Consider the following 16726-nt stretch of genomic DNA (forward strand, 5'->3'; position numbering starts at 1 on the left):
GGGTTACCTTTGAGAGGGGTTTGAGAAACCGGCTCGAGATACACTTTTTGTTATATTCCATGGAATGCTCTTAACATCCCGATAGCAATGAATATCTTACTGTAAGTGCTTTGACAAAAAATCCATAAAGAATGTCATCTGTGGAAGCCGTAATACTGTACAAAGCACGACCAATCATTTTAGCCGGCCCGGCTAAAATAACTGGATGGCCTACCTGCCTGTCAGCCTTCCATCTGTGCACAAACTTATCTCGTGCCCTCATTGGTCATGTGCGTTCGTGTGTGTTGGAGGAGGGGCTCTATAAGGAAGTGGCAGATTTTCTCCGGTTGTGTATTTTCAAATTCTAGCGATCTCGAGCCGGTTTCTCAAACTTACCTACCCTACCTTTAATACCATTTTTTTTAATGTAAATTAATTCCATGCCTTTTAAGACTTTTGAATGATTCCCAGAAAAACAGAGTTAAGCTTATGTTCCTTTAATTCACTGACTGATTTTCAGCATCTTACAGAAATGACAGCCGTAAATACCTACAATTGAGTAAGACATTAGCAAACACACAATGTGACTCAGCAACATTGAAGGCCAAAGAGCATCCACAATAAATATTGTATTCAGCAATGTATATCTCACACGACAAAAACATCTTTAAAAAAGATTAACCATATCGGCTAGAGTTTGGTGGAATTTCTGCCGTTTTGTTCGACCACGTTGGAGTCACTGCCCATTTTCTTCGTGCTCATATTCCTAGAAAGTAAAGGAAGACACCATTAAGACATCAAAGCTTGATATATGTCTTGTTTCAATTAAACTGTAAGATATATTAGGACATTGTAATTTTCTATTACATTGTCGTGTTTTTACGGATAAAGAAAAACAAGAAGGGGATTGCGATCTTGTCTAATTAAGTTCTAGTGTGGATGGAAGCCACTGGTTGGCCTTGAACTGACTCCCAATAAAAGCCAATATTGCCAAATGAACTCTGTAAATCATGCAACCATCTTACCTGTTGCCCTCGGTCTCATCAGCTGAGTCAGGCAGCTCTGTTCTCCGGGTCTCAGGGAGCAGGAAGACAAGAGCTCCACTGGTCACTGCAAGGCTGCTGAAGACTAAGATGGGTATGGCCCAGTGGTAAATGGCCAACATGTTGAGCAAGGGGGACATCAAGCCTGCTCCTCTATAGGCAATAGAGCCAAAGCCAACGGCAGTTTGCCTGAAAAAGTTCAGTTAACTTTCAAATGTATAATTTCTATAATAACATATTTTTCTGTATATATTTAATTTGCGTACCTGACAGAAGTGGGAAACAACTCCTGAATGTAGATCAAACATACTGAACCTGCCCAGTTCAAAAAGAACTTCCCGGCGGTAACAAGGGCTGTGATAACAATAGCGCAGTCTGAAACAAAACAAAAGGGTTAAACCCCACAGATGGTCAGATGCATTTCTCATCATGCAGTGAACTTAAAGGACAAGGGATTCACCTCGAGGGAAAGCCAAGGTTAAGAGGCAAAACAACCCTCCTGTCAGGAGGGTTGATATTAAGGATTTTTTTCTCCCAATTAACTCCAAAAACCAGATACAGAGGAGATGTGCGGGCATCTCAGTGATCCCAAACAGGAACTGAACCAGGAAGATGTTCAGACCAAACTTACCCACATTCAAAACTACGCAGAAGTAGCCAAGGTTTAACGAAAACCTTCAAATCACATGAACACAAACATGTTACAAACCTTTAAGCAATTATTTTATAAAATACATTTCAAATTGTGCTTAACTTACCAGGCGAAAGATAAAATTAACAAATATTTAACCAGGACTGCTGAGGTAAAAATTGCTTTGATTCCCCCACTTTTCACTTCCCGTCCCCCGGTGACCTGAAGGGCAGATGGATTAATATAGTGAAGACAAAACTTTGAGCAGTGATTCTATGAATTAGGCAGCAATTACATTCATTCTGATAAAAGGTTGATATCCCTTCAATAGGCAATATCTCTTTGCCCTGTTACACCCCTTTGTTTACAATCATATTTTAATTATATGGGTAATGTGTACATTTAAATGGACTTTTAACGAGATTTCATTGAACATTAAATATATAAAGGTCACATTTAAAAATAATAATTTGAGTATCTGAAAAGCAATTGGGATTAAATGTTTCTTTTTTTATTAATTCAAAAAATGAATCGCTGCAATGTGCATAAAAAGGAATTTGCTCCTCAATGGAGTGCCATCCACAGGTCAAATGTTTTAGCTTTGTCCAATAATTAGTTAACACCCTCATTAGCCTCAGCTTTACTTTGTGTTTAGAGGTTGTTAGCAAATGTTAGCAAGCTAACATGCTAAACTAAAATGGTGGAACTTAGAAAATATAACAACTTCAAAATCAATGGATTATAATTGTCATCGTCAACATGAGAGCTTGCTGCTGTTAGCCTTAATTTTAAAGCACCACTGTTCCTAGTAAAGCCCCACAGCAGTGCTAGCTTGGCTGTAGACTGTTAAATCGACAGCCATGCTAGCACTGCTTATAAAGTATATATTCACAAAATCCAATCAAATTGTATCTCATAAACCTCGTCCAGCAGGTTATCTGGGATTTTCCTTTTGTTGATTGCTGCGACTCTACGTATCAATTGATTAGCTTCTTCAGTTCTTCCCTGTTCCAGCAACCACCTTGCAGATTCAGGAATCCACCTGAAAAGATTAACCACAATCCAAATGTTGAATTCACTCACAAACGGTTATTCATTTAAAGTGGACCTATCATGCTATATTTGAATAATATATTGTAGGGCCATACCTAAAACATGTCTGTCAAGTGTTTTTTTCAAAATACCAAACAGATCATGCATTTTAGCCATGCCTCATTTCGCTCTATTTGCTCTTTTCCAGCCCTGTTTTTGCAAGGGCTGATTCTGTGAGAAGTCTTCTTCGCTGCTTTTGTGGCAGACTACAGCGCCACTTACAGGCCTGGCATATGTACTACAGCGTCTCCAGCACTTTCGAGCGGCAATGGCCGTGGCCGTGGCCCAACCCCCCATTCCCCTGATAGGTGGAGAGTTGCCCATAAAGGCGGAGCTCCCTGTTTCTGACGTCAGAACAATTTCAAATCTGTATCAGTCTGTATCAGCTCCGTTGCAGCCCCGTTTTTAGAGATTTGGGTATGGAGGAAAAGAGAGAGGGTTGTGTTTTCTGACACTTGGTGAGTTCCCTGACACACCGGGGACACATATTCATGTATAAAAGACGTACAAAAGTGCATTTTGCATGATAGGTCCCCTTTAACGGAGACAAACTCAAAATGTGATCTACCAACAAGGTGGATTACACAGTCTTCTTGAACACACTGGTTTTGCAATACACATGGTTTATTTGGTAGGTTTGAACAGAAAGTGGGTTAAAAGGACTTTAGTAGCCTATCTAATCAGTGTAATAACTACAATAGATGGCGGTGGGCACACCCCCATTTTGGTGAAGCAGGCAGGATTTGAAGCACAAGGGATTAGCAATGTAGTGCTGTGCTTGGGGGTCAGCAGCAACACCTAATTTAGTACCTTAAATTATTTAAGTTAAATAAAGGCCCATGAATATATAATGTTTTACATTTAGCATCAAACAACTATACAATGTCTCTGACAGTGAACTAAAGCCATTATCTATGCCAGGGATGGGCAAATGGCGGCCCCCCACCTCCTCTTATTGCGGCCCTCAGATTAATTTATAAACAACGTAATTAATAAAAAATAAAAAATTATTTTGCATTTTTTTTACTTGTAAAACCCTGTAGTAGTACTGTAGTACTTTTTACTTGTCGTCCACTAGACTTTTAATTACGTCGCGAGCTGCGTACATGATTTCGTTCGGCAGCCAAATACCGCGAAATAATCTGTGACGCGTTTGTGTGTATTGTGTTTGTTTCCACTCACAAGAAACGCCGGCTGTTGTTATGCCTGCTGTGACGTTAAGTTACCGCTTGTAATTATGCCTTTACAAGCTTAAAGGTTGTATTTATCATCTGAATTTGGCAAAACAACTTTCTAAAAACCAAGACTTTGTTTATTTGAAATCAGATGAAAACAAACTGTAACGGACCCTGCCGTGTTATCTATGATTACTATACGCTTTTCAGGAGGGGGAGCGGCGCTGAGGAACAGCAGAGTGCGGGTTGAGAGCATTTGAGACTGAGGTGTCTGTGTTGACATTCCCCTTATTGTGCGTCAGCAGAGACTACAAGTGTCTTTGGTTCAAGTTAGACAACTAATGTCTGGGTTAGTGTTCATGACTTCATGTTTATGTCATCTTAATGGTTAATCTCAATGCACACACATTTTCCGTGCTTTCCAAAAGTTTAAAATTGTTTTATTCCACTGTTAAATAACCTGTTCAATACAAACATGCCACTTGTACAAATTAAATAACATTTCTGTGAACTGATATTTGTTTAGTGAGCTTATTAGAGGATGTTCCCTGAAAGATTGTAAAATGTCAATGAAGATGTCAGACTTAGTATATTTGTTAATAATTACAATACATGGAATTTGTGTGTGTGTGTGTTCCAAGTGAATCTGCGGCCCACTGGTGGCCAGTAGGCTACATAAATTATGTGGCCCACACCACCATCCAAGTTGCCCATCCCTGATCTATGCTTTTGTTAAATCCACCAGACTCTTTGGAAAAAACTGTAATTTTATTTGTGACACAAAAACACAAAAAAACAAATGCTTGTGTTCTGCGAGTTAAAGCCGCTATTTTTTAAATGGAGTCTGGTAGCTTTGAAGACAAAGTGAATACTAAATATAGATAAAAGCCCTTTGGTCTCACGACATGGCAAAGCTAAAGGTTAAAATATTCTCGATATGGCATACACTTAATATAATATAACTTCTCGGAAAAGAGGGTGTGCCAAGTGCTACCCACTGACTATTGATAATTACCTCATACAAACACAATTCAAAACCTCCAAACTTCTCTTAATTGTCTACATACAGCAATGAGCAAAACATTTAAATAACAAAGTGTAACACATACCATATGTACAACGTTACAAAGGCCTGCGCTCCTCCTATGACGTACTGTGCTTTTCTCCAGTCACGGATGCCATAGACCAGACCAGCCATGACACACTGTCCAAAAGCTGCAAACAACTGGCTCATACAGGAAGCAAAGGACCTTTTGGTGACCCCAATCCACTCTGTAGCTACAAACATAATTTAAACACCAAAATCACTGCAGATCTAGGAATGAAAAGGAACCAGAAAATTCCCTTGTTGTGATTTTGACCATTAATCAAATGTTGGTTGGTTAAAAACAAGTCATACCTAATACGGTGGAGTTAATTCTATATCCCCCGAGGGCAGCTCCAACTATGAACTGCGTCACTATGTAGACGTAGACATTTGGAGACACACCAGCAACTATGACGAATATTTGCAAGAGCACGACTGGTAGCTGGGTGGTTCTCCTGCGGCCGTACCTAAAGTTTAGAGTCAGTGGTTTGAAGGTTTAGGCTTTCATACATTTTGCACATTTCTAATATACCTTTTTCAAGTAACTCACGATTCAGCTGTTGGTCCAAAGATGAAAGAACCAGCAAGTAAACCAGACATGAAGATCGCCTGCACAACCTCAGCCATGTACGACTTGTCACAGACGAGATCAAACTGCAAAGCAGCAGAATCAGTAGAGCAGTGGCACCATCAAAGAAACCACACAACATTCTCTACTTACATCAGTGACTACGGTGGCTTCATACAGCGTTCTGGAGTACACCCATCCATTCTGGCACCCTGTGGTCTCATTGAGTCCGTTCTCCCTGATGGAACCAATAGACCAGTTCACAGGGATAAACATCTGACACTTGCTGAAGGTCCCGTCATCCTCTCGGGGCAGAGTCAGGTTCAGCTGCTCATCTGTGGTCAGGTTAGAGTCTGCCCGAAGGATCCAGTCTGTGTTACAGTGTCTATCTGGATCTGAATCCATAAAAAGAAAACTACAAAAGAAAAGGGGCATGAAGACATTTGGGAGGGTTAACCCAAGAAGGATTATTTTCTGGAACAAACCAAAGTCGCCAATAGTTCGCAAAATCGCTCCAAAATTAACCATTTTCAAACGGCTGATTAAGTGCGACACCAACTCGGAGACACTTTCTTCCAAAAGCTCAAGTCGAAATAAATGTTTAACCTTTGTAACTGAATGTGTGGTGAGCACACAGGACCAAATGGTTGACCTGTTAAAAGCAAAGAACACGCAGAACGAGGCATCACATTGTAATTAACCATTGTCCTCACCAATTGAATTCCATCATGTGACTTTATTCAGCTACTAAATATCATTTGCATTTGTTGACATTTTCCAATAATCTATACATGCCAAGGAATCTCCTTTGTATCTTATCACAAATATTCCACTTCAAATTATGCATTTGTCGATGTACACATTGTATAATCAATGATATTTAAAAAATATATGTAATGATCTGTAAAAAAGAAAAGATTTGCTCGCCAATTAAGTGATTCAATTGATACTAATAATTTGGTGTCTCCATTAAGAGGCAGAATAATGTTGTAAAGTAAACAATAAAAATGGAAAGAAATTAAGAATATCTAAGTGACTTTCAGTTCAAAGCATTTGATGATCAATCATTTTATCACCAAAATCTCACACATACACACACAGGGGGGAAGAGAGTGTAGCCTGTGCTGCCCGTCTTATGAAAATTATATTTTATGCATTAGCATCGGACAGGTTTCGGTGAGAAAACTGCATATCAGGACGTCAAAGCACAAAGTGTGTGATTACAAGCTGCATGTAATCCCGAAAATATGCATGTTAACATATCAATAAGGTGCCAATTAAACAAATAATGTGTGCATAAGTGATGCTTTGATAAAGGCCAACAGTGGAAAAACACTACAAAACAAATTCAACTGTGTACTGAAAATGAGCAGTCTCAATCTGCCTTAATCTATATTTACAAATCAAATGTTCCATTTATCTGACAGGTACACTTAAACAGTCAATGCATCTACATGGTTACAAACAAACCTCATGATGTTTGTGTGACAGTGCATGGAGTTGCCATCATACATACATTTACAACATCTTTACATACACCATTTACATCAGTACCTGAACTCGGAGCCATGTCGCAGGCCTTGCACAAGGTACTAAACAACCATACAGCTACACAGGGAGTGACGACAGTGATTTGTTGGTGAAAGTTTAAATAGCAAAGAGACTACAGTACTGGCACAACAACTTGCCTAGTGAGAAGGAACACAAACTGAATAATAACTGGCATCTGGAGAAGTTTAAAGGCTTATTTCACCCAATATAGGAAACATTTACCTCTAGGGGTTTCTCTTAAGATTCCTGCTGCCCATAAATACAATGCAGGTAAATGGAATTTAATTTGTGATAAGTGTAGCGTCATGCTAGCTGCACTGCGAGGCTCTACTAGCTAATAGCGTGCTAACGTTTTCCAATGGCAATGCTAACATGCTAATGTTTAGCAGGTGTAATGTTCGCCATGTTCACAATCTTAGTTTAGCATGTTAGCATGCCAACATTAGCTACTTAGCGCTAAAAACAAAGCACAGCTGAGGCTAATGTGTATGGTATTAGTTTATTGGTTATTTGGTCATAAACCAATTCAAAATGTTTTTATTTTTTGATATTTTGGTGGCGCATTACAAAGAATCACCAGTGACAAACGATTTAGGGATCTTAAACATATTTAGCTCATTACAACGCATTATTTAAGCCGCTAGCATGACTACATTCCATATACATGAACTGTATGAAATAAGAGGCAGATAAGACCAGATGTATCAGCTAAATACCACTTGAGGCAAGTGACAAAATATTACTTATTTTTTAGCAATTTGGGTAAACTGACCCTTTAAACTATATTTTACTTTGGTTGATCATTTTCAGTTTTTGAGCGTGCACCACTCCACAGAAGTTCATCGTCTGTCAGCCTGTAACACTAGCAGCTCCAGACTCAACTTTCATTGCCAGCATTCAGGATTCTTCCCAGCTGTTAGATCAGTAATGGTAAATGGACCAAGTGATCCCCATCTACACGGGGACATTGACAAACATTACCCGCTTCTGTCTGTTGTGCCTGTTAATGTTTCACTTTGCTTGTTATAACGAAAGTAAGTCTCACTGCAGGTTCCTGAAGCTGCCTGTCTGACTTTGTGAACTCCTAGTGCAGTACAAGCACAAAAAGTAAATGTATTCATCTCAAGAGAAGTAATATTAGCAGCCAGTGGTCACACGTGGCGAAAAGAAAACACCTATTGCCAGTGGCGAGCCGTGAGCTTTATACCTAGGCCCTCTGACCCCCACCCCTTCCCTCGAAAAAAAGAAAAAAAAGAGTTATTACGTCACAGCGTATACTTCAGCGGAATATCAAAACAACGGCCCAGGGTGCAAAACGCATCAATGACAGCGACCCTCTACCACACAAAACAACACCTGTGAACCCAATTTGTGTTCTTTGACATTGAAAATGATATTGCATTGTGTTTGTTACTTTCGTTGCAGTTGTATGTCTTAAGTGTAATTTGGCATGCTTTTATTTTGAAGGCGAGTTCACGCTGTTGACAGGAAGTTGTTGTTGCTATGGAAACAAGAAAAGTTTCACAGCGGGCGGAACTTGTCATAAAGTCCGCGATAATAAAACCCACCCATTTAGAGGGAAGATATGATTGGTCAATTGTACTGTCATTTGACATTACTCTCTCGTTCAGTTACTATAGCGGGCCCTCTGTGAATCGCAGAGAGGGCCAGACGAGCTTCTTTCATGTAACCCTTCACATTCAAACAGAGACTGAACAGGCAGATTCGAAGGATTTATTTCTTTGGAAATGTTATTTTATTAAATCAAGTTTTTTTTCGGTAAAACTAATGAAAAATATAACAAAGATAATATTAAAAATATATATATTTTAAAAAAATATATTTTTTTTTAATGTTTTTAAATATTATTTTTTGGAATATCTTAGGCCCTCACAGAGGGCCTAGAGGGCCCTGACGGCTCGCCACTGCCTATTGCATAGTAGAAGAATATAAGCCAGGTCTAAATCTGTGAAAATAATGCTGTCTTTGAACATCTCGGGCAACGCCATCTGAAAAAGGGCTGGATGGCCTACCTGCCTGTCAGCCTTCCATCTGTGCACAAACTTATCTCGTGCCCTCATTGGTCATGTGCGTTCGTGTGTGTTGGAGGAGGGGCTCTATAAGGAAGTGGCAGATTTTCTCCGGTTGTGTATTTTCAAATTCTAGCGATCTCGAGCCGGTTTCTCAAACTTACCTACCCTACCTTTAATACCATTTTTTTTAATGTAAATTAATTCCATGCCTTTTAAGACTTTTGAATGATTCCCAGAAAAACAGAGTTAAGCTTATGTTCCTTTAATTCACTGACTGATTTTCAGCATCTTACAGAAATGACAGCCGTAAATACCTACAATTGAGTAAGACATTAGCAAACACACAATGTGACTCAGCAACATTGAAGGCCAAAGAGCATCCACAATAAATATTGTATTCAGCAATGTATATCTCACACGACAAAAACATCTTTAAAAAAGATTAACCATATCGGCTAGAGTTTGGTGGAATTTCTGCCGTTTTGTTCGACCACGTTGGAGTCACTGCCCATTTTCTTCGTGCTCATATTCCTAGAAAGTAAAGGAAGACACCATTAAGACATCAAAGCTTGATATATGTCTTGTTTCAATTAAACTGTAAGATATATTAGGACATTGTAATTTTCTATTACATTGTCGTGTTTTTACGGATAAAGAAAAACAAGAAGGGGATTGCGATCTTGTCTAATTAAGTTCTAGTGTGGATGGAAGCCACTGGTTGGCCTTGAACTGACTCCCAATAAAAGCCAATATTGCCAAATGAACTCTGTAAATCATGCAACCATCTTACCTGTTGCCCTCGGTCTCATCAGCTGAGTCAGGCAGCTCTGTTCTCCGGGTCTCAGGGAGCAGGAAGACAAGAGCTCCACTGGTCACTGCAAGGCTGCTGAAGACTAAGATGGGTATGGCCCAGTGGTAAATGGCCAACATGTTGAGCAAGGGGGACATCAAGCCTGCTCCTCTATAGGCAATAGAGCCAAAGCCAACGGCAGTTTGCCTGAAAAAGTTCAGTTAACTTTCAAATGTATAATTTCTATAATAACATATTTTTCTGTATATATTTAATTTGCGTACCTGACAGAAGTGGGAAATAACTCCTGAATGTAGATCAAACATACTGAACCTGCCCAGTTCAAAAAGAACTTCCCGGCGGTAACAAGGGCTGTGATAACAATAGCGCAGTCTGAAACAAAACAAAAGGGTTAAACCCCACAGATGGTCAGATGCATTTCTCATCATGCAGTGAACTTAAAGGACAAGGGATTCACCTCGAGGGAAAGCCAAGGTTAAGAGGCAAAACAACCCAAATATTAAGGATTTTTTTCTCCCAATTAACTCCAAAAACCAGATACAGAGGAGATGTGCGGGCATCTCAGTGATCCCAAACAGGAACTGAACCAGGAAGATGTTCAGACCAAACTTACCCACATTCAAAACTACGCAGAAGTAGCCAAGGTTTAACGAAAACCTTCAAATCACATGAACACAAACATGTTACAAACCTTTAAGCAATTATTTTATAAAATACATTTCAAATTGTGCTTAACTTACCAGGCGAAAGATAAAATTAACAAATATTTAACCAGGACTGCTGAGGTAAAAATTGCTTTGATTCCCCCACTTTTCACTTCCCGTCCCCCGGTGACCTGAAGGGCAGATGGATTAATATAGTGAAGACAAAACTTTGAGCAGTGATTCTATGAATTAGGCAGCAATTACATTCATTCTGATAAAGGGTTGATATCCCTTCAATAGGCAATATCTCTTTGCCCTGTTACACCCCTTTGTTTACAATCATATTTTAATTATATGGGTAATGTGTACATTTAAATTGACTTTTAACGAGATTTCATTGAACATTAAATATATAAAGGTCACATTTAAAAATAATAATTTGAGTATCTGAAAAGCAATTGGGATTAAACGTTTCTTTTTTTATTAATTCAAAAAATGAATCGCTGCAATGTGCATAAAAAGGAATTTGCTCCTCAATGGAGTGCCATCCACAGGTCAAATGTTTTAGCTTTGTCCAATAATTAGTTTGATGACCAAGTACCTTGGAAACTTATAACACCCTCATTAGCCTCAGCTTTACTTTGTGTTTAGAGGTTGTTAGCAAATGTTAGCAAGCTAACATGCTAAACTAAAATGGTGGAACTTAGAAAATATAACAACTTCAAAATCAATGGATTATAATTGTCATCGTCAACATGAGAGCTTGCTGCTGTTAGCCTTAATTTTAAAGCACCACTGTTCCTAGTAAAGCCCCACAGCAGTGTTAGCTTGGCTGTAGACTGTTAAATCGACAGCCATGCTAGCACTGCTTATAAAGTATATATTCACAAAATCCAATCAAATTGTATCTCATAAACCTCGTCCAGCAGGTTATCTGGGATTTTCCTTTTGTTGATTGCTGCGACTCTACGTATCAATTGATTAGCTCTTCAGTTCTTCCCTGTTCCAGCAACCACCTTGCAGATTCAGGAATCCACCTGAAAAGATTAACCACAATCCAAATGTTGAATTCACTCACAAACGGTTATTCATTTAAAGTGGACCTATCATGCTATATTTGAATAATATATTGTAGGGCCATACCTAAAACATGTCTGTCAAGTGTTTTTTTTCAAAATACCAAACAGATCATGCATTTTAGCCATGCCTCATTTCGCTCTATTTGCTCTTTTCCAGCCCTGTTTTTGCAAGGGCTGATTCTGTGAGAAGTCTTCTTCGCTGCTTTTGTGGCAGACTACAGCGCCACTTACAGGCCTGGCATATGTACTACAGCGTCTCCAGCGCTTTCGAGCGGCAATGGCCGTGGCCGTGGCCCAACCCCCCATTCCCCTGATAGGTGGAGAGTTGCCCATAAAGGCGGAGCTCCCTGTTTCTGACGTCAGAACAATTTCAAATCTGTATCAGTCTGTATCAGCTCCGTTGCAGCCCCGTTTTTAGAGATTTGGGTATGGAGGAAAAGAGAGAGGGTTGTGTTTTCTGACACTTGGTGAGTTCCCTGACACACCGGGGACACATATTCATGTATAAAAGACGTACAAAAGTGCATTTTGCATGATAGGTCCCCTTTAACGGAGACAAACTCAAAATGTGATCTACCAACAAGGTGGATTACACAGTCTTCTTGAACACACTGGTTTTGCAATACACATGGTTTATTTGGTAGGTTTGAACAGAAAGTGGGTTAAAAGGACTTTAGTAGCCTATCTAATCAGTGTAATAACTACAATAGATGGCGGTGGGCACACCCCCATTTTGGTGAAGCAGGCAGGATTTGAAGCACAAGGGATTAGCAATGTAGTGCTGTGCTTGGGGGTCAGCAGCAACACCTAATTTAGTACCTTAAATTATTTAAGTTAAATAAAGGCCCATGAATATATAATGTTTTACATTTAGCATCAAACAACTATACAATGTCTCTGACAGTGAACTAAAGCCATTATCTATGCCAGGGATGGGCAAATGGCGGCCCCCCACCTCCTCTTATTGCGGCCCTCAGATTAATTTATAAACAACGTAATTAATAAAAAATAAAAAATTATTTTGCATTTTTTTTACTTGTAAAACCCTGTAGTAGTACTGTAGTACTTTTTACTTGTCGTCCACTAGACTTTTAATTACGTCGCGAGCTGCGTACATGATTTCGTTCGGCAGCCAAATACCGCGAAATAATCTGTGACGCGTTTGTGTGTATTGTGTTTGTTTCCACTCACAAGAAACGCCGGCTGTTGTTATGCCTGCTGTGACGTTAAGTTACCGCTTGTAATTATGCCTTTACAAGCTTAAAGGTTGTATTTATCATCTGAATTTGGCAAAACAACTTTCTAAAAACCAAGACTTTGTTTATTTGAAATCAGATGAAAACAAACTGTAACGGACCCTGCCGTGTTATCTATGATTACTATACGCTTTTCAGGAGGGGGAGCGGCGCTGAGGAACAGCAGAGTGCGGGTTGAGAGCATTTGAGACTGAGGTGTCTGTGTTGACATTCCCCTTATTGTGCGTCAGCAGAGACTACAAGTGTCTTTGGTTCAAGTTAGACAACTAATGTCTGGGTTAGTGTTCATGACTTCATGTTTATGTCATCTTAATGGTTAATCTCAATGCACACACATTTTCCGTGCTTTCCAAAAGTTTAAAATTGTTTTATTCCACTGTTAAATAACCTGTTCAATACAAACATGCCACTTGTACAAATTAAATAACATTTCTGTGAACTGATATTTGTTTAGTGAGCTTATTAGAGGATGTTCCCTGAAAGATTGTAAAATGTCAATGAAGATGTCAGACTTAGTATATTTGTTAATAATTACAATACATGGAATTTGTGTGTGTGTGTGTTCCAAGTGAATCTGCGGCCCACTGGTGGCCAGTAGGCTACATAAATTATGTGGCCCACACCACCATCCAAGTTGCCCATCCCTGATCTATGCTTTTGTTAAATCCACCAGACTCTTTGGAAAAAACTGTAATTTTATTTGTGACACAAAAACACAAAAAAACAAATGCTTGTGTTCTGCGAGTTAAAGCCGCTATTTTTTAAATGGAGTCTGGTAGCTTTGAAGACAAAGTGAATACTAAATATAGATAAAAGCCCTTTGGTCTCACGACATGGCAAAGCTAAAGGTTAAAATATTCTCGATATGGCATACACTTAATATAATATAACTTCTCGGAAAAGAGGGTGTGCCAAGTGCTACCCACTGACTATTGATAATTACCTCATACAAACACAATTCAAAACCTCCAAACTTCTCTTAATTGTCTACATACAGCAATGAGCAAAACATTTAAATAACAAAGTGTAACACATACCATATGTACAACGTTACAAAGGCCTGCGCTCCTCCTATGACGTACTGTGCTTTTCTCCAGTCACGGATGCCATAGACCAGACCAGCCATGACACACTGTCCAAAAGCTGCAAACAACTGGCTCATACAGGAAGCAAAGGACCTTTTGGTGACCCCAATCCACTCTGTAGCTACAAACATAATTTAAACACCAAAATCACTGCAGATCTAGGAATGAAAAGGAACCAGAAAATTCCCTTGTTGTGATTTTGACCATTAATCAAATGTTGGTTGGTTAAAAACAAGTCATACCTAATACGGTGGAGTTAATTCTATATCCCCCGAGGGCAGCTCCAACTATGAACTGCGTCACTATGTAGACGTAGACATTTGGAGACACACCAGCAACTATGACGAATATTTGCAAGAGCACGACTGGTAGCTGGGTGGTTCTCCTGCGGCCGTACCTAAAGTTTAGAGTCAGTGGTTTGAAGGTTTAGGCTTTCATACATTTTGCACATTTCTAATATACCTTTTTCAAGTAACTCACGATTCAGCTGTTGGTCCAAAGATGAAAGAACCAGCAAGTAAACCAGACATGAAGATCGCCTGCACAACCTCAGCCATGTACGACTTGTCACAGACGAGATCAAACTGCAAAGCAGCAGAATCAGTAGAGCAGTGGCACCATCAAAGAAACCACACAACATTCTCTACTTACATCAGTGACTACGGTGGCTTCATACAGCGTTCTGGAGTACACCCATCCATTCTGGCACCCTGTGGTCTCATTGAGTCCGTTCTCCCTGATGGAACCAATAGACCAGTTCACAGGGATAAACATCTGACACTTGCTGAAGGTCCCGTCATCCTCTCGGGGCAGAGTCAGGTTCAGCTGCTCATCTGTGGTCAGGTTAGAGTCTGCCCGAAGGATCCAGTCTGTGTTACAGTGTCTATCTGGATCTGAATCCATAAAAAGAAAACTACAAAAGAAAAGGGGCATGAAGACATTTGGGAGGGTTAACCCAAGAAGGATTATTTTCTGGAACAAACCAAAGTCGCCAATACTTCGCAAAATCGCTCCAAAATTAACCATTTTCAAACGGCTGATTAAGTGCGACACCAACTCGGAGACACTTTCTTCCAAAAGCTCAAGTCGAAATAAATGTTTAACCTTTGTAACTGAATGTGTGGTGAGCACACAGGACCAAATGGTTGACCTGTTAAAAGCAAAGAACACGCAGAACGAGGCATCACATTGTAATTAACCATTGTCCTCACCAATTGAATTCCATCATGTGACTTTATTCAGCTACTAAATATCATTTGCATTTGTTGACATTTTCCAATAATCTATACATGCCAAGGAATCTCCTTTGTATCTTATCACAAATATTCCACTTCAAATTATGCATTTGTCGATGTACACATTGTATAATCAATGATATTTAAAAAATATATGTAATGATCTGTAAAAAAGAAAAGATTTGCTCGCCAATTAAGTGATTCAATTGATACTAATAATTTGGTGTCTCCATTAAGAGGCAGAATAATGTTGTAAAGTAAACAATAAAAATGGAAAGAAATTAAGAATATCTAAGTGACTTTCAGTTCAAAGCATTTGATGATCAATCATTTTATCACCAAAATCTCACACATACACACACAGGGGGGAAGAGAGTGTAGCCTGTGCTGCCCGTCTTATGAAAATTATATTTTATGCATTAGCATCGGACAGGTTTCGGTGAGAAAACTGCATATCAGGACGTCAAAGCACAAAGTGTGTGATTACAAGCTGCATGTAATCCCGAAAATATGCATGTTAACATATCAATAAGGTGCCAATTAAACAAATAATGTGTGCATAAGTGATGCTTTGATAAAGGCCAACAGTGGAAAAACACTACAAAACAAATTCAACTGTGTACTGAAAATGAGCAGTCTCAATCTGCCTTAATCTATATTTACAAATCAAATGTTCCATTTATCTGACAGGTACACTTAAACAGTCAATGCATCTACATGGTTACAAACAAACCTCATGATGTTTGTGTGACAGTGCATGGAGTTGCCATCATACATACATTTACAACATCTTTACATACACCATTTACATCAGTACCTGAACTCGGAGCCATGTCGCAGGCCTTGCACAAGGTACTAAACAACCATACAGCTACACAGGGAGTGACGACAGTGATTTGTTGGTGAAAGTTTAAATAGCAAAGAGACTACAGTACTGGCACAACAACTTGCCTAGTGAGAAGGAACACAAACTGAATAATAACTGGCATCTGGAGAAGTTTAAAGGCTTATTTCACCCAATATAGGAAACATTTACCTCTAGGGGTTTCTCTTAAGATTCCTGCTGCCCATAAATACAATGCAGGTAAATGGAATTTAATTTGTGATAAGTGTAGCGTCATGCTAGCTGCACTGCGAGGCTCTACTAGCTAATAGCGTGCTAACGTTTTCCAATGGCAATGCTAACATGCTAATGTTTAGCAGGTGTAATGTTCGCCATGTTCACAATCTTAGTTTAGCATGTTAGCATGCCAACATTAGCTACTTAGCGCTAAAAACAAAGCACAGCTGAGGCTAATGTGTATGGTATTAGTTTATTGGTTATTTGGTCATAAACCAATTCAAAATGTTTTTATTTTTTGATATTTTGGTGGCGCATTACAAAGAATCACCAGTGACAAACGATTTAGGGATCTTAAACATATTTAGCTCATTACAACGCATTATTTAAGCCGCTA

General features: G+C 39.2%; 1 protein-coding gene and 1 pseudogene across 2 annotated transcripts; both read right to left on the reverse strand.

Annotated features, from left to right (window-relative positions):
* Window positions 1–363: 363 nt before the first annotated feature.
* On the reverse strand, window positions 364–8301 carry LOC117489034 (solute carrier family 22 member 13-like). 2 transcript variants are annotated; one of them, XM_034138269.1, is made up of 10 exons: window positions 5729–8301; window positions 5558–5661; window positions 5320–5474; window positions 5030–5198; window positions 2575–2695; window positions 1781–1875; window positions 1654–1697; window positions 1289–1397; window positions 1005–1211; window positions 364–745 (listed from the first exon to the last, which is right to left on the reverse strand). In XM_034138269.1, the coding sequence occupies exons 1-10, from the start codon at window positions 6101–6103 to the stop codon at window positions 670–672; spliced, it is 1455 nt and encodes a 484-aa protein (XP_033994160.1). In that variant the 5' UTR covers window positions 6104–8301; the 3' UTR covers window positions 364–669. The 2 variants fall into 2 exon arrangements, with proteins under 2 accessions (XP_033994160.1, XP_033994159.1); XM_034138268.1 differs by having other exon boundaries at window positions 1483–1697.
* A 764-nt stretch (window positions 8302–9065) lies between these two features.
* On the reverse strand, window positions 9066–15060 carry LOC117489035 (annotated as a pseudogene).
* Window positions 15061–16726: the final 1666 nt, after the last annotated feature.

The sequence above is a fragment of the Trematomus bernacchii genome, unplaced genomic scaffold (genome assembly GCF_902827165.1).
Source record: "Trematomus bernacchii unplaced genomic scaffold, fTreBer1.1, whole genome shotgun sequence".
Lineage (NCBI taxonomy): Eukaryota > Metazoa > Chordata > Actinopteri > Perciformes > Nototheniidae > Trematomus > Trematomus bernacchii.

What these genes read in the sequence shown, in the direction of transcription:
- LOC117489034 (XM_034138268.1), bottom strand. Translation starts at nt 6,103, where the DNA reads ATGGTTAATTTTGGAGCGATTTTGCGAACTATTGGCGACTTTGGTTTG. An exon ending in AAGCCACCGTAGTCACTGAT is followed by an intron (nt 5,662 to 5,728) that starts GTAAGTAGAGAA and finishes GCTGCTTTGCAG; the next exon opens with TTTGATCTCGTCTGTGACAA. An exon ending in TTTGGACCAACAGCTGAATC is followed by an intron (nt 5,475 to 5,557) that starts GTGAGTTACTTG and finishes TCTAAACTTTAG; the next exon opens with GTACGGCCGCAGGAGAACCA.